Source organism: Panthera onca, chromosome X (genome assembly GCF_046562875.1).
Source record: "Panthera onca isolate mPanOnc1 chromosome X, mPanOnc1 haplotype 2, whole genome shotgun sequence".
Lineage (NCBI taxonomy): Eukaryota > Metazoa > Chordata > Mammalia > Carnivora > Felidae > Panthera > Panthera onca.
The window spans coordinates 31,981,117-31,998,982 of record NC_138357.1 but is presented as its reverse complement, the minus strand read 5'-3'; the positions used below and the strand labels follow the sequence as shown (position 1 = coordinate 31,998,982).

Below are 17,866 nucleotides of genomic sequence, written 5' to 3'. Positions count from 1 at the left end.
CTCTTTTACCTTGCCAAAGAACAAACTCCGCTGGAGGGCACGGACCGTTTGAAGAACCGTTTGGCGAGGTTTTCTAATATTTCAAAACCTGCGTTTCCTTGGACCCAATAAGGTCACCTTTAAGATTTTATCTTGTGGGTGTTCGCTACCATAAAGATGTGTGATTAAAGGTGGTCATTGCTGCAAGGTTTATGTAGCAAAAACCGGGAAGCCATCTAAACGTCCATATGGCTAAAGAAATGGTATTATCCCTATAATGGATGTGGCAACCTATGCATTAAAAAATTGAGATAGGGGCGCCTGGGTGGCTCAGTCGGTTAAGCGTCCGACTGCGGCTCAGGTCACGATCTCATGGTTCGTGAGTTCGAGTCCCGCGTCGGGCTCTGTGCTGACCTCTCAGAGCCTGGAGCCTGCTTCAGATTCTGTTGTCTCTGTCTCTCTCTGCCCCTCCCCCACTCACGCTCGCGCGCTCTCCAAAATTAAACATTAAAAAAAAATTTTTTAATTGAGATAGATTTCTAAGTGTTGGTTTGAAACTATCAAGATACTTTATTGGGGGGGGGGGAAGGTGAGGTGCAGGATGTCATGGATAGGATGATCACATTTGTGCAAACATTGATATTCACAATAACTTGTATATACTTAGGAAATTTCCGGAATGATACATATAAAATTGTTAACCATGCTTACCCCTGAAGAGAGGGACTAGAATCTTACATAGAAAGAAATTTTCGACTTTTCCTCTATACCCTTGTGTACTGTTTGAATGTGGTTGTTTTTTTTTTTTTTTTAATTTTTTTAACATTTATTCATTTTTGAGAGAGAAAGAGACAGAGTGTGAGCTGTGGAGGAGCAGAAAGAGAGGAAGACACAGAGCCCGAAGCAGGCTCCCGGCTCCAAGCTGTCAGCACAGAGCCCGACGCGGGCCTCGAACCCGCGAACCGTGAGATCATGACCTGAGCCGAAGTCGGACGCTTAACCGACTGAGCCACCCAGGCCCCCCTGAATGTTTTACCATGTACATATTTTACTTTTATAAGGTTAAAATCAGGCTTGACCTCTTTTTTGTGTATTTCCCTTCTGTGTTTTGTCTTAGCCCAGATAATTACCTCACCTATCTCCTGAGGTGCCTCTTAGGAGGAATCTAGCTTACTTTTTCTGAGTGTGGTTGACACACGATGGTACTTTAGTTTCGAGTGTGCAACATAGTGACTCAACCTCTCGGTATGTTACGCTGTGCTCACCACCAGGGCAGCTACCGTCGGTCACCGTACAAGCTACTGCAATGCCATCGGCTGTACTCCCTGTGCTGTGCCTTTTATTCCCCTGATTATTCACTCCATAGCTGGAAGCCTGTATCTCCCACTCCCCTTACCCATTTTGCCCATTTGCCCCCCACCCTTCTCCCCTCTGGCAACCACCAGTGTGTTCTCTGTCGAGAAATCTAGCTGTGTACTGGGAGAAAAAAGATTAAGATTTCCAGATACAGGCTTTTAGATATTTACGTAAGAACAGATAGAATGGATTTGGAGAAGCTAAAAGAAGCTAAGGAACTTTGTATCTCCTGGCCATCTCCCGTATATGTGGGGAGAAAAAAAAAAAAGGATACAGAGACTGTTTCCAGAGAGGTTTTTGTTGTCTCTTTTGTTTGTTTCAATGTTTGCTTTCTACACAAAACACAGAACCAGGCCCATCGTAAATGGCAACGACACTGACAGAGTCCTCAACACTCAAGTCACAAGCCAGTTGAGTTGAGAGAACACTGAGAGAGGGGCTTGGGCATAGTGTCAGGTTCATGGGGAGACTGATAGAGGGGAGGGTATCTAGAGCCCACAGGTGGAAAGTCCAGCACGGACAGTTCTGAGTTTTGCCTCCAGCAGAATATAAACATGGAATATAGACTCTTCATGAAAGGGCCCATAACTACCATAATTTTATGTCTCTGGAAGAGAACCATTCTTTCCTGTGGTCCCCTTCGAAGGACGGGAGGACCTAAGGTAGGATTAATGTAGTCAAGAGTACCCCCTCTTCCAACGTCAGTCACTTCTTGTGGATGTACAAACCGGTAGGCTTTTCTGTAGGGTAATTGTGTAATATATATCAAAATCCTTAAAACCAGGTAAATCTTTTAACGGAGCAACTTCTAGGAATTGACCCTGAGGACTAAGTCAGAAAAAAAAAAAACGCACATAGTTTTAAATACGGGGATGTTCATCAGAGCATTCTTTGCAATAGCAAAACATTGGGAAACAACCAAAGACTCTCTTGATGAGGGACCGATCCAATAAATCATGTGCATTCATATATCCATTAAAAGTCATGGGGCGCCTGGGTGGCTTGATCGGTTAAGCGTCCAACTTCGGCTCAGGTCATGATCTCATGGTCCGTGAGTTCGAGCCCTGCGTCTGGCTCTGTGCTGACAGCTCAGAGCCTGGAGCCCGTTTCAGATTCTGTGTTTCCCTCTCTCTCTGCCCTCCCCTGTTCATGCTCTGTCTCTCTCTGTCTCAAAAATAAATAAATGTTAAAAAAAATTAAAAAAAAGTCATGTTGATGGCCATATAGAACTGTGATCAGTATAATACGCTTTTTGCTGCATGTACACGTAGCGTAGAATTAATTTACTGCTCTCACCATCCTTACGTGTGCAGTTCACTGGAGCTTCCGGCACCGTGTTGGATAGAAGTGGCAAAAGCAGGCCTCCTTGCTTTATTCCTGATCTTAGAGGAAAAGCTTTCAGCCTCTCAGCATGGAGTATAACATTCTCTCTGGGTTTTTCATAGTGGCCCTTGATCAGACTGTGAAAAATCCCTTCTACTCCTGGCTTGTTGAGTATTTTTATTATGAGAGGATGCTGAATTTTGTCAAATGCATGTGCTGCATCAATTAAGGTGATCATGTAGTTTTTTCCCCCTTTATTCTATTTATGTGGTTGTATTTACATTGATTGACTTTCATGTGTTGAACCATCCTTGCATTCCAGGAGTAGATCCTACTTGGTCATGGCATATAATCCTTTTTAATATGCCGTGGAATTCTGTTTGCCAATATTCTGTCGAGGATTTTTGCAGCAGCGTTCGTAAGGGATGCTAGTCTGTAGATTTTCTTTGTCTGGCTTTGGTTTCAGAGTAATGCTGACATCACAGAATGAGTCAGGGCGTGTTCCCCCCTCTTCAGTTTCTTAGAAGAGTCTGAGAATTGGTGGTAGTTCTTCTTTAAGTGTTTGGTAGACTTCATCAGTGAAGACATCAGGTCAGAGCTTTTTTTCCATCCGAAAATGTTTGATTATGGATTCAATCTCCTCACTAGTTATAGCGCTATTCAGAGTTTTCTATTTTGTTTTCATGGTTTAGTCTTGGTAGGCTGTGTGTTTCTAGGAATTTGTTCATTTCGTCTAGGTTATTTCATTTGATGGCATACAGTTGTGCATAGCACTCTTACAATCTTTTTTATTTCTGTAGATTTGGTAGTGATGTCCTTATTTTCAGTTCCTATTTTAGCAATTTTGAGTGTCCTTTTTTTTCTTAGTCCATCTAGTTAAAGATTTGTCAACTTCATTGATCTTTTCAAAGAACTGACCTTTGGTTTCATTGCTTTTCTCTATTTTCCTATTTTCTATTTCATTAATCTCTGCTTCACCTTTATGTCCTTCCTTCTGCTAGCTTTGGGTTTAGTTCCTCTCTTTCTAGTTCCTTAAGTTGTAAAGTCATGTTGTTGATTTAAGACCTTTCCTGTTTTGTAATGTTGTGTTTACAACTATTAAGTCTCCTCCTTAGCGCTGCTTTTTCTGTGTCCTGTAAGCTTCGGTATGTTGTGATTTCATTTTCATTACACTCTAAGTATGTCCCAACTTCCCTTGTGATTGTTTTTCTTTGAACCGTTGATTTTTAAGTGTTTAACTTCCACAAAATTATGAACTGTCCTATTTTACTTCTGTTATTGACTTCTAACTTCATCCCTTCACGGTCAGAGAAGATACTTTCTATGGTATCTGTCTTTTTGAATCTATTGAGACTCATTTGTGGCCTAACATACAACCTATCTTGGAAAATGTCCCATGTACACTTGAGAAGAATGCATATTATCGCTGAGTAGAGTGTTCTGTGTATGTCTGTGAGATGTAGTTGGTTAAGTGTGTTGTTCAGGTCCCCTACTTCCTTACTTACCTTCTGTCTGCTTGCTGTATCTGGTATTGAGAGTGGGGTGCTACAGCGTCCCAAGTATTACTGTAAAACTGTTTCTCCTTTGCACTCTGTCAATTTTTGCTTTATATGTTTTGATGGTCTGTTATTAGATGTGTAGATGTTTATGATTGTTTTATCTTCTTGCTGTATTGCACCTATTATCACTGTACAGTGTCCTTTTTTTGTCTCTTGTGACCTTTTAAAATTTAAAGTCTACTTTGTTCAATATTAGTATATTCACTCCTGCTCTCTTTTGGTTACTGTATGCATGGAATATCTTTTTCTGTTTTTCACTTTCAGCCCATGTGTGTCTTTGGACCTAAAATAAATCTCTTGTAGACCACACATAGTTGGATCATAATTTCTTATCCATTCTGCAAATCTCCCTTTTGATTACATTTTAATCCATTTACATTTCAAGTAATTACTGATAAGGAGAGAGTTCTTTCCTTCTGCTATTTGTTTTCTTATGTGCCTTATAGCTTTTTTGTCCCTCATTTTTTTGCATTACTGTCTTCTTTTGGTTTAATTGATTTTTTTTTACAGTGGAATGGTTACATTTGTCTCCCATTTCCTTCTGACTGTATCCTTTAAGTATATTTTTATGGTTTTCATGGGGATGATATTTAACATCCTAAAGTCATACCACTCTAATTCGAATTTATACCAGTTTAATTTCCATAACATACCAAGAAATCTGCTTCTTTAACAGCTCCTTCCCTACCCCTTTCTGTTGGTGATGTTGTAGAATTACATGTTTTGTGTGTCCCCAAACCATAAGCTAATGATTTAATACGTCAGTCTCTTAAATTCTGTAGAAAACGAAATTTTTAAGTTACAAGCCAAAATTGCAACAATACTAGCTTTTAGACCAGTAATTTTTTAATGTATTTGTCCCTTAAATTATGTAGAAAGCAAAAAATGGAGTTACATGCCATTGTCACAATAACATTAGCTATTATAATTGCCCACGGATTTACCTTTACTGAGATCTTTATTTCTTCACGCCGCTTCAGGTTACCGTCTGGTGTCCTTTCATCTCTAGCTGCAAGACTTCCTGTGGCATCTCACGTAGGACGGTTCTAGTGGCAACAAACTCCCTCAGCTTTTCTTTACTGAGGACTATCTTCATTTCTTTCCCACTTTCAAGGACAGTTCTGTCAAATACAGAATTCTGGGGCGCCTGGGTGGCTCCGTCGGTTGAGCGTCCGACTTCGGCCCGGGTCACAAGCTCATGGTTCGTGGGTTCGAGCCCCGCGTCGGGCTCTGTGCCGACAGCTCGGAGCCTGGAGCCTGCTTCGGATTCTGTGTCTCCCTCTCTCTCTGCCCCTCCCCAGCTCATGCTCGCACTCTGTCTCTGTCAAAAATAGATAAACTTAAAAATTTTTTTTAAAAAATGCAGAATTCTTGGTTGACAGATTTTTTTTCTTTAGCGCTTTGACTACACTCACCCACTGCCTTCTGGCCTCCAAAGTTTCTGATAAGAAATCTGATCATCGTATTGAGACTTCCTTATTATGTGTGATGAGTTGCTTCTCTCTTGATTCTTCCAAAACTCTTTGACAGTTTGGTTTTAACGTGGCTCAGTGTGGGTCTCTTTGACGTACCCTACTCAGAATCTTCTTGGATGTTTATACTCCTGCCTTTTATCAAATTTGGGAAGTTTTCACCCATTATTTCTTCAACTATTACCTCTGCCTCTTTTCATCTCTTTTCCTTTCCAGGACTCCTACAGTGTGTATGTTGGTCCACGGGGTGATGTTCCTCGTGATTGTCATATCTTCAGGTTCTGTGACGATTACTTCTGTCCGCTCAAGTCTGCCTTTGAATCCCCCTAGTGAATTTTCATTTTATTTATCGTGCTTTCCAGCTCCAAAAATTGGTTAGGTTTCCTACCTCTTGATTGATGTTGACATTTGTTCATACATTGTTTTCTTGACTTTCTCCACAGCTCCCTTTAGTTCTTTGATCATCAAGACAGTTATTTTAAAGTTTTTTTCTAGTAGGTCTGCTATCAGGTCTTTTTGGGGAGACAAGTGTCCATTGGTTTATTTTTCCCCTCCGAATGTGCCATGTTCCTGTTTCTTTAGATGCCTGGTGATTTTTTTTTTTCTTGTTGAAAACTGTACATTTGGATCTGATCCTGTGATCATTCCAGAAATCAGATTCTCCCCCTCTTCCAGGATTTGCTGGGTTTTGTTTTAATTGTCGTAGGCTGTCTCTGTATCACGGATCTGCCTAAATTCAGGGTCTTCTCGGGTCTTTTCTGAACCTGCACCTTCCCCTGGGCATGTGTAGTGAGTTTCTCACTTCTCTCCTCTATGCAGTTGATTTTGAGTGCCCTAGTCTTCAATGTCTGGCTCCCAAGAGGGAAAAAGAAAAATAAAGGGGAGAGATCTTTTAAATCCCCTGGAAGTCAGGGGTACTTGGGTAGCTCAGTTGGTTAAGCCTCCAACTGTTGATCTCAGCTCAGGTCATAATCTCATGGTTTGTGAGTTCAAGCCCTGTGTCGGGCTCTGTGCTGACAGCTCAGAGCCTGGAGCCTGCTTAGGATTCCGTCTCTCCCTCTCTCTCTCTGCCCCTCCCCTACTTGCACACATGTGTGCGCTCTCTCTCTCTCTCTCTCTCTCTCAAAATAAACAAACAAACTTAAAAATCCTCTGGAAGTCAGTTCAGCCAGGGGTGGGGGATTATAATGAAAATGGCTGTATCCTCTTTGTACCTCTATAATCAGAAACAGCAGTCAGAGCACAGATCCCCAATATTTGGAAGACAGGGTCCTTCTTGCCCACCCTGGCTCCTGCAAGCTGTTTTGGGAACATGTGCACAGCTGCCTGCCATGGGGCTGAGGGGTAGGATACGGGTAGCTACCGTCGTGCCAAGAGCTGAAATTGACAAAAATCAAGCCTAACTGCGATTTTCCGTCCAGGCCTTCCCCTACAAGTTACAAGCTTTCAGTGGACTCCAGAGTTCCAAAATAGAGCAGACAGATTCTGCCCGTGTAAATGTTGCCTAAGTAGGAAGATAGATTTCTGGTGCTCTCCTACCTTCTCAGAATCCTCTCCAGAATCTTATTTTTATGGAGGTAGAATTCAAATGTACAGTTAACCATTGTCATGTATTTTTAAAGAATCAGAATATGAAACAGCATCTAGTGTGACCTCAGCTTTGTAAATGTGTGTGCACAGAGTACAGATTGAAAGGAAATCCGTGGAGACTGTTAAAAACTGAGAACAAACTGAGGGTTGATGGGGGGTGGGAGGGAGGGGAGGGTGGGTGATGGGTATTGAGGAGGGCACCTTTTGGGATGAGCACTGGGTGTTGTATGGAAACCAATTTGACAGTAAATTTCATATATTAAAAAATAAAAAATAAAAAATAAAAAAATAAAAAGTAAAAAAAGAAAGGAAATCCGTGAAAATGTGAACGACGGTCCTTGCTGAGTGGTAGGATTGCAATTTATATTATCTTCCTACATTTCTATAATTTCCGTGTAAGTTTCTGTAACTTCTTTACAATCAGGAGGAAATGATCCTTACGAAAAGAATAAAGCTCTCCTCCAGGTGTGTATTCACTTGGGAGCACAATCCTAATGACAGGGTTCCTCAAGTAATCTCCAAGGAGTTTATTATCTTACCTGTACCCGCTCTTCCCTTCCGTTGAATAAAAAAAGCCAAACTTTCTTACTTGATAGGTGAACGCTAAAGATCTCGATCCAAAATATGCTCATATCCAAGTCACTTACGTGAAGCCCTACTTTGATGACAAAGAACTCACAGAAAGAAAGACCGAGTTTGAAAGAAACCATAATATCAACAGATTTGTTTTTGAAGCTCCGTATACATTATCAGGCAAAAAGCAAGGCTGCATAGAAGAACAGTGTAAACGCCGCACCATCTTGACCAGTAAGTAGGACCTGGCGAGATAACATTTGTTTGACTTGCTTCTTTTTGATACACACAAGTAGCAGGTGGCCAGCAGGCAGGTGTGAACTGAAATTTTCATCCTTCATTTTTCTGCTGTTCTGTCACTAGCTTGCACAGACATGGCAATGTCATATACCAGAGTTTCCCCATATGTAATTCACGATTGCTCTAGGGTATCTGATAAAAAGAATTTCCCCCTCAATCCTGAAGTACTGCGGTGCTTTCTGATACCCTACGGTACTTTCTAGAGAAAGCATGGTGGGGGCAATTAAGCATCATGGATTGTTTTTTTTTCCTTTGACTTGGCCGTTGGAACGGATCATTTTTTAAAGGTAACCACAACCAATCTGAACATTTTAACAGCTTCAAACTCCTTTCCGTATGTGAAGAAGAGGATCCCTATAAACTATGAGCAGCAGATTCATTTAAAGCCCATCGATGTCGCGACTGATGAGATCAAAGATAAGACGGCAGAGCTGAAAAAACTTTGCTCCTCTGCCGACGTGGACATGATTCAGCTGCAGCTGAAATTGCAGGGTTGTGTCTCAGTGCAGGTATGTCGGTGGCTGAATACGTCTTAAACGTTTCTCGATAGGCTTGCTTTCCTGAGGGCACAGAGCAAGCATGAACCTCAGTGTGTGTTCTGCGCTTACTGAGTGCAAACACCTGTGCAGTTTTCAATTAACCGAAAAAAATGTTCAGCAGCCATAAAATTTGCGTTATGGCAGAAGACCTTAACATAAACTCCTCTGACTGCAGCCAAGCTCTGTATTTACACAGCAGAAGTCATTAAGTACCTTACTGGAATATCATCTTTGCAGATTATTGGCTTTAGTCATTTTTTTTGAATAAGCTTATAGCAAGAATAGTAAATATGGTTCTCAGGTACAGATTTTTAATGCATCGAGGGGGCTTTTTAATTTTTATTTCTTTTAAGAAAGAGAGAGCACGAGCATGAGTCGGGGAGGGACAGAGAGAGATAGAGACAACAGAATCCAAAGCAGCCTTCAGGCTCCCAGCTGTCAGCACAGAACCCGACACGGGGCTCGAACTGACAGAGTGCAAGATCATGACCTGAGCCAAAGTCAGAGGCTCAACCGACTGAGCTACCCAGGCGCCCCAGGGATTTTTTTGTTTTGTTTTTTTTTTAAGGAGAAGTGCAGAGGCACCTGGCTGGCTCAGTCAGTGGAGTGTGCGACTCTTGATCTTGACTGTTGATCTTGGAGTTGTGAGTTCAAGCCCCATGTCGGGTGTAGAGATTCCTTAAAAAAATAAATAAATAAAATCTTAAAAAAATAAGAGAGAAATGTAGACGTTTCTTTTTGATTACATTCTAACAACTCTCTTATTTTTCTCCCTTTGTAATTTAGGTAAATGCTGGTCCATTAGCATATGCAAGAGCTTTCTTAAATGATAGTCAAGCTAGCAAGTATCCACCAAAGAAAGTAAATGAGTTGAAAGACATGTTTAGGTAAGTGCTTTGTCATTTTCCCTTTAGACCTCTATCTTTTACTCCATTTTCTTCTTCATAGAAACCAAAATATTCACCAAATGGTATCCTTCCAAAAAAAGACATTCTGTTCTTTTTTACAATAGCTAAGTGACCCTCTAATGGTACTTTTTTTTTTTTTTAATTTCTTTTTAGTGTTTATTTTTTGAGAGAGAGAGAGACAGAGCAAGAGCAGGGGAGGGGCAGAGAGAGAGAGAGGGAGACAGAATCCGAAACAGGCTCCAGACTCTGAGCCGTCAGCACAGAGCCCAACGTGGGGCTCGAACTCAGGAACCGTGAGATCGTGACCTGAGCCGAAGCCGGACGCTCAACCGACTGAGCCACCCAGGCGCCCCTCCTATCTTGTGTTCTTAGTTCCAATTGGGATTCTGCTGGTCCAGGGCTTGAGTTGAGCATCCCCAGGCATGTCTGAATGGTCTTGCATTACAAATCTGTTTAATATGTAGAGTTTATATTCAGAATAAGAGAGATGGGTTGAGTAAAACACACCAAGGAGAAAGAGAACTTATCCACTCGTTTGCTGCCGATTTAATTTCATTTACTTTTCCTGTCTGTGTGTTCTCAGCCCTTCCAGGTTGCAGAGTAACCAGTAATCACTCATTCACCAGTATTTATTAATGCCTGGCATGCGCAGAAAGATTCTACTAGTTGCTATGATAGGGATACAAAGCAAATGGGCAATGAGGTACTTTGCCCCCTAAGACCTGCACCCCGATTGTGGACATTTAAATATATAAACACATGAAATGATGGAGAAAGACTTTTACGATGAGTCATCAACTGTCCCCACTTTTTTAAAATTATTGAAGTGTAGTTGACACTCAGTGTTATTAGTTTCAGGCCTATGACGCACTGATTTGACAATTCTATATATTACTCAGTGCTCCCCGCGGGAAGTACGGTCACACCATCTGTCACCATACAACGTTATTACAACATTATTGACTACATTGCCTATGCTGTACTTTTCATCTCTGTGACTTATTCATTTTATAACAAGTTTTTGTACCTCTCAATCTCCTTCACCGATTTCACTCCTCCCCGCCCCCGCAATCTTTGTCCCCGCTCCCAGCACAGGGCAGATAACTCTCACCTGTAGCACCCAGTACTGTACTGGGTACATACTAACCCCAGATAAATTACTTTTGAATTGAATGCACGACTCATCTACACATGCAAATTAACGTGAGCACAATAACGTTAGCTGATACAAGATCAAGTGACTGAGCAAATAGGCTTTCTAGAAGGCCTGCGTTTTGAGCCAGGTTTTAAAGAAAGTAAGAAACCAGAAGGGAAAGGTGGGAAAGAAAGGAAAAGGTATTTCAGACTTAGGAAGTGGCATCAGCAAAGAGTAGCAGTGAGCAAATACAGGATTCTAATTTTCCTTCTAGGCAAGCCATGGTTAAAGTGAATATCAAATTGATGGTCCATGAGACTTTGTAGGAATAAATGACGAAACCCTTATTGTCTTTGCTTTTTGTCTACAGGAAATTCATACAGGCATGCAGCCTTGCGCTTGAACTAAATGAGCGGCTAATTAAAGAGGATCAAATTGAATACCATGAAGGGCTAAAGTCAAATTTCAGAGACATGGTAAAAGAATTGTCTGACATTATCCACGAGCAGGCAAGTCTTAGGGTGGTTGAAAATGAAAACACGATCTGGGGCCCCTGAAGTGTTACTTAGCCGAATCCTGTTAGTTCGAAATGTATTCCCTTGAAATGATCCCGTCGGTATTTTCACATTTGCTCCTACTGTCTTTAATCGTTTCAATGATATAATGCAAATGGCATTGGAAGTCATTATCTGAAGCAGTTGCTAAAGCAATTATCGGTAATTAGCCATTTTGTTCTTTGGGCCACAGTGCTATTGGAAGTAATGAGCTGAGCAAATCTGACCTGCTCTACTGTAAACATGGGTAAGAGTCTCTCAAGAAGTGAAATGATGAGCACAGGAGGCAAATCCCTAAAAGAATATCCCTGTCTTTTAAAAAAAAAAAAAAAAAAAAAACACCTGGGTGGCTCAGTCGGTTGAGCGTCCGACTTCGGCTCAGGTCATGATCTCGCGGTCTGTGAGTTCGAGCCCCGCGTCGGGCTCTGGGCTGACAGCTCAGAGCCCGGGGCCTGCTTCGGATTCTGTGTCTCCCCCTCTTTCTCTGCCCCTCCCCCACTCATGCTCTGTCTCTCTCTCTCTCTCTGTCAAAAATAAAATAAAAAAAACACTTAAAAAAAAAAAAAAAGAATATCCCTGTCTCAGCCATAAGAAACTATAGTTTAGGTGATGTTCTGAGAGGCTTCTAAAACCCGAGAATTGTCTTAATGCCTGAACAGCCTACCCAAAACTCTGTTTTCATAAAACTTCTTAGCATTTTCATCTATGACTAAGTGTTCCTGACAATTGCAGCTACTTTATTAAAACCACAACCTAAAAAATAGGGAAGTCGAGACCTGTTTGCCACTTCCAGCCACATTACGTCATAATTAAGTTGTTAGGACTTTTATACGTCTATTTATCTTAAAGCCAGAGTATTCCTAGGTTGTTTTTTTTTAAGTTTATGTGTTTCTGAGAAAGCGCAAGCAGGGGAGGGGCAGAGAGAGGGAGACAGAGGATCCGAAGCAGGCTCTGCACTGACAGCCCAGAGGCCAATGTGGGGCTTGAACTCACGAACCTTGAGATCGTGACCTGAGCTGAAGTCGGACGCTCAACCGACTGAGCCACCCAGGTGCCCCTAAACGTCAGAATTTTTATGCCAGAACCCTGACCACTGTATACATGGATTGTTACTTTAAGTATTTTAACATCTTCAACATGTTTGTAAAAGTCTTAGCATTATGGTCTCGTCCCTCAGTGACTGAGCCTAGTAAGCTTATTATTAAAGTCACCTTCATATCCTTACTAATGAAAACACCCAATAAGATAAATATTTGCTTCAGAAATTCTTCAGACTCTGAATTTTTAAGAAATTAAGACTTCTTAAAAGAAACAAGGGAAACTACAACCCTTCTTTAGAGAACACATTCTTTTTTTTTTCTTTTTTAATTTTTTTATGTTTATTTATTTTTGAGAGAGAGAGAGACAGACTGTGACCGGGGGAGGGGTGGAGGGGGGCGCAGAATCCAAAGCAGGCTCTTGAGCTGGATGCAGAACTTGAACCCACGAGCCGTGAGACCATGACCAGAGCCAAACAGACGCTTAACTGACTGCACCACCCAGGCACCCTGAGAACACATTCTTAAAGCTGGTTCCAGAACCTTCTCTGTCCTGGTAGCTGCATTTCAGTGATTGCTTGATGAAGGCATTCCCCCAGATGAGATTGTCACACCAAGGGTGTACTTACAAATAAGCCAGCAGTGGCTAGTGTCCAAAGAGCTGCATGGAAATGATGAGGAAAAGAAGAGATATTTCTAGGAAAACAGGCTAGTTGACTTTGAATCAAGCTCTGCCTCTCCAAATTGATTTTGTATGCTTCCCTTTAGGGAAGGCTGTGGGAAATTTAGTTAGCACAAGGTTGCATTGAATGACCAGGAGTCTCATTTTCTTTCTTCTTCTTCCTTTTTTTTTTTTTGTTTTGTTTTGTTTTTTGAGAGAGAGCTGGGGAGGGGAAGAGGGAGAGAGAATCGCAAGCAGGCTCCATCGTGGGGCTCGAACCCACAAACCATGAGATCATGACCTGAGCCTAAATTAAGAGTATAGTCTATTGCAGTTACTCGATTTGCATGCAACTGCATGACTTAGCCTTGAACTCTAAATTACTCAAACCGAAAACAAATTATTCAATTTACTGCTATTACGGTGATCAAGAGATTTAGAGCAGTCACTGTAATAAAGTTCTTTTCCCCCTGAAGTATGGATCTTACAACTCTGCTGTCCTGTTTCCCATCTCTCATTTAATTCCCATATGCCGTGGCTATTTTATTTAGTTGTAGAGACCTATATTTTAGATCCTTGACATTATACATTGATAGATAACCAAGAAAAATCTTAGTTTCTATTGGTGTATATTTACGTGAGCTGTCCTGTCCTAATGCATCATATTTAGGTGTGCCTCGTTTTGAGTAAATGTTGACTTTATAGTGAGTTTTTATAATTCAGGCTTTCCTATTAGAAGGAAAGAGAGCCTTTTTTTTCTCCATAAAAGAGAGCCTTTTTTTTAGTCACACTTTGGCACACATTATTTCCCAAAGGAAAATAAAATAATACAAAATAAAATAAAGTGTAGCTGTGTTGTGACATATAAACTATTCTGTTGTGCTCCATAAATGATTACTTGACAAAAGATATATGGCCTGGAGATTCCTTGCCCCTTTTCGGTATAATCTGTTACAGTATACCACAATATACAGTTATTTTTAGAACTTCTTCAAGCTTTGGACTCTGAAAAGGGGATTTATATTATCTTAAAACTATTAATTGCAGGGGCACCTGGGTGACTCAGTCGGTTAAGCCTCCAACTCATTTATTTATTTATGTATGTATGTATGTATGTATTTATTTATATTTACATCCAAGTTAGCATATAGTGCAATAATGATTTCAGGAGTCGAATCCAGTATAAGCCTCCAGCTCTTGATTTCGGCTCAGGTCATGATCTCATGGTTTGTGAGATTGAGCCCCCTGTCAGGCTCTATGCTGACAGCATGGATCCTGCTTGGGATTCTCTCTCTCCCTCTCTCTCTCTCTCTCTCTCTCTCTCTCTCTCTCTGCCCCTTCTCTGTCCACACTTGCACTCCCTCTCTCTCTCTCTCTCAAAATAAATAAATAAACATTTTTTAAAAAACTAAAGTTAAAAAACTATTAATTGCAAATCCATTTTTAAGTTTATTTTTGAGAGAGAGAGAGCAAAATGGGGAGGGACAGAGAGAGGGAGAGAGTGAATCCCAAGCAGCCTCTGAGCCGTCAACACAGAGCCTGACATGGGGCTCCATCTCACAAATCATGAGATCATGACCTGAGCCGAAATCAAGAGTCGGACGCTTAACCGACTGAGCCACCCCGGTGCCCCATAATTGCAGATTTCTTAACGAGTTAGAGTCCTACCAACTCTATGTTTTGTTTTCTACGCAATGAGTCCCATATTGGCGTATCACATCTGACAGGTGTGGATAAATAATTAGTCATCCCTCCAACCTCTGCTTGGCTCTCAGATTAGTGTCATGAGTTACAAATTTTGTAAGAGGAAATTATTATGGAGTTTCTACAAGATGTGATTTGTAGCAACACAAACGATGTGACTCATTGCTGTCACCAGAGACCAGTTTGTGGGCTTAATACTGAATTTTCAAAAGCTGACTTGAGAACCAAGTATCGAAAGCTTGAGATCTCAGTGGGGATCGCATAGTAAGGAGGTCAGATGTGATGTGTATGGTATTCTTTTCTTCCATCTAATCCAAGCAGGAGCTTTCTGTTGCTTTTGGTCACACAAAATGGAAAAATTTTTTAAAAATCTGTATCAATATGAATATATATGTTTATATACTTATGGGATATAAAGTTTATATTTTGTATGCATGGAGTTCTTCATTTCCATGAAAAATCCTCTGCATCGATCAGCTTATGTAATTGTAGGGTATCTTTCGAAAAGAAATACGCACTTGTGACTTTACTGGATATTATTTTCCAAGTCTCTCGGGAAGGAGCACGGGTATCTGTGTGTCTGAAACGCCCTACGGGTGATTCTGAGAGCCACTGTTTAGAGCTCTTGTTATGAGTATTCGTTAAAAAATATTTTCAAGATCGCATTACCTCTCACTTTTTCTTGAATTTTGCATTTCACAGTCTTTTGTTTTTCCAAATGAGTAACCAGATCTTTTCTGCTTTTTTAATATGCGGCCTTTGTAATACAGCTTTGAAGACTTAAGTCGGTAACGTTATCCTTTGCTCTTTCTGTTTTATGTCATTTTAAATAGCTAAGTGTCAGTGACAAATTGAAATATGCCTGTAATTTCATATACACATACTTTCTTGACAGCGGCCATTATGCCTCGTGATAAACACGTACGTTTCTTTTGTTTGTTATAGATATTACAAGAAGACACAATACATTCCCCTTGGATGAGGAACACGTTACATGTATTTTGTGCCATTAGCGGTACGTCGAGTGACAGAGGTTATGGTTCCCCAAGATACACTGCTGAAATATGAGGACGTGCAACTGTAAAGTGACAACGAGACTGACCTTTCTCAGGAATGAGCGGAGCTGTGCAAACGTTCCAATGTAAAGATGTGATACACACGGAGTGTTTCTTCCTGACACCAAAATTTTCATGCTTTCAAACAGGGTGCTTACATATTTGTAAATATCTAAGCAACTTGAAAGTGCCTGGTAAATTGCACCACTGTGCTCGGTTTGTACTTTTTTAGGTAAATCTGTATACGGAGAAGCAGAGCTCAACAACGTGAATTCAGTTTGCTTAATTATCGCTTACAGTAACCATGGTACTATGTAAAATTGTATAATGGAACACAATAAAAGGTAAAACTTATTTGTAATTAGAAGTGAAGGAAACAATACTTTGAACTTAGCATTTTTCTTGACGAGGAGCCCACGGCATGATCATGCTAGTCCTTGGAGAGCACAAAATTGATCAGATTTCCAGAAAACATGGATATTTCAAAGTGGGGAGGGCACTTGAAATCCTGCCTGCTGGCAGTCAAGGCGAGGCTCAAGGAGACAAAATTGTTACTTAAAGCGGAGACTTGCAAAAGGAAAGGCTGTACCTAGAAATACCAACACTTAACCGTTTCCTTCAAGTTTTGATCCAGCGAAGCTGGGTAGGTAATCAAGGCGGGCTCTCTCCGACTTGCAGGACGAGGGTTCACATATGACATAGGTTTCCCTAGGAAGGCGGCATCTGTTGCCAGGGTTTCGTCATCGGGGGCCATCCACAAAGCTAGATAAAACATTCCTGCGAATTTACAGTGAGTGCACCCTATGCAACTTCAGAGCTTTCAAAGCAGCAGAGGCAGGTAGGCATTTTGTAATGACTCTTTTTTTCCAGTTTGCAAGATTGGCACGTATGTTGATAGAACTTGATGGTTGCAGCATTTTGGCGGGTGGGGGTCAGGATACATACCCACCGCAGACTTAGCGACTGCTAGCTAGGGATTACATTTCTAACCACGAAGACCTCTCAGACTGCCTAAATCATTCAAGAGAAACCAAGATGTAAAGAACTTCTTTTGCTGGAATTACCCACGTCATTTTGGCCGGCTTTCATGTAAACTTCAGGTTCTAGACATATTTTCCTTATCTAGTTTAGCCTATTTTGCAGAGAAAAAAAAAAGACACTGAAATAGAAATGAATTGCATGGAGCCTTGGCTTTTCTAAATGCTTTGTGATCAAGTAAATCTTAGGGATTATGCTCCTGGCTCGCCATTTTTCTTTACATGTCATTTTGAAGCTTTGAGGGGAGCATGAAATTATTTATTGAAGGTTAACTTTGTATTTTCATAGGGGATTCAGAAGTGTTCCAGAAGCAGTTTGTAATTCCTTAATATCTTGGAGTAACCCGTAGAGTTAGTTTCACGTTTAAAGTGATTAGATTTGGTGTGTGTGTGTAAGGAGCCGTCACCTAGAATGAGGCATCTTGGGGACATTTCAGTGGTCTTTAGTCGACAGCTGGCCCCATAGCACGGCCCCCACCACAGTGTTCTGTACCGTGGGTAATTTTTTAAAGTAACATAACTGGTCCGTGTGCTCAAGGAGCTTGCAGTGTAGTTGAGGAGGCAAGATACACACAAGATAACGTAATACAAGAATTGACAACCTGAGACCAGAAAAGTCCTACCTGAGCGTTTGCCAACAGAGCCACACTGCCCTTACCTTTCATCACATTCAAGGAATGAGAGATCGCTATGGATTATGATGGCCAGGGATGGCTTTGTGGACAAAAGGAAGCCCTGGACAGGCTCTTAAGGATGAGAGGGCATTCCAGGCAGAAGGAACATCGTGCACAGAAGTGCAAAACGAAATAGCAGGAGTTCAGGGGGTGTCGAGGAGACGAGTTTTGTTTAAGGGAGTAGTAGAGGATATAAACCTAGAATGAAAACACGGACCTAGATGGTGGAAGGCCTTGAATGGCAGGCTGACGGTGTTTGGACTTTACTCAGGAAACATGGGGGAGCCAGTCAAAGGTTTTTAGACAGATCGCTTGATTCACTCTTACGTTTAGATATTTAAAACTTTACATTGCTGTCAGATGTGTCTGAGGCAGAGGGAGATAGAAATGTGGAAACCAATTAGACAGCT

At 41.2% G+C, this 17,866-nt stretch overlaps 1 protein-coding gene across 4 annotated transcripts in view; it reads left to right on the top strand.

Moving 5' to 3' along the window:
* The window catches only part of DOCK11 (dedicator of cytokinesis 11), a 199,830-nt gene extending 183,724 nt beyond the window's left edge, over nucleotides 1-16,106 (top strand). For all 4 annotated transcript variants that reach the window (XM_081792433.1, XM_081792431.1, XM_081792430.1 and 1 more), the window contains 5 exons: nucleotides 7,876-8,086; nucleotides 8,471-8,661; nucleotides 9,478-9,578; nucleotides 11,105-11,243; nucleotides 15,636-16,106. In XM_081792433.1, coding sequence (XP_081648559.1) covers nucleotides 7,876-8,086; nucleotides 8,471-8,661; nucleotides 9,478-9,578; nucleotides 11,105-11,243; nucleotides 15,636-15,758 — 765 coding nt within the window. In that variant the 3' untranslated portion in view covers nucleotides 15,759-16,106. The remainder of the gene's footprint in view (nucleotides 1-7,875; nucleotides 8,087-8,470; nucleotides 8,662-9,477; nucleotides 9,579-11,104; nucleotides 11,244-15,635) is intronic.
* The last annotated feature ends 1,760 nt before the right edge of the window (nucleotides 16,107-17,866 follow it).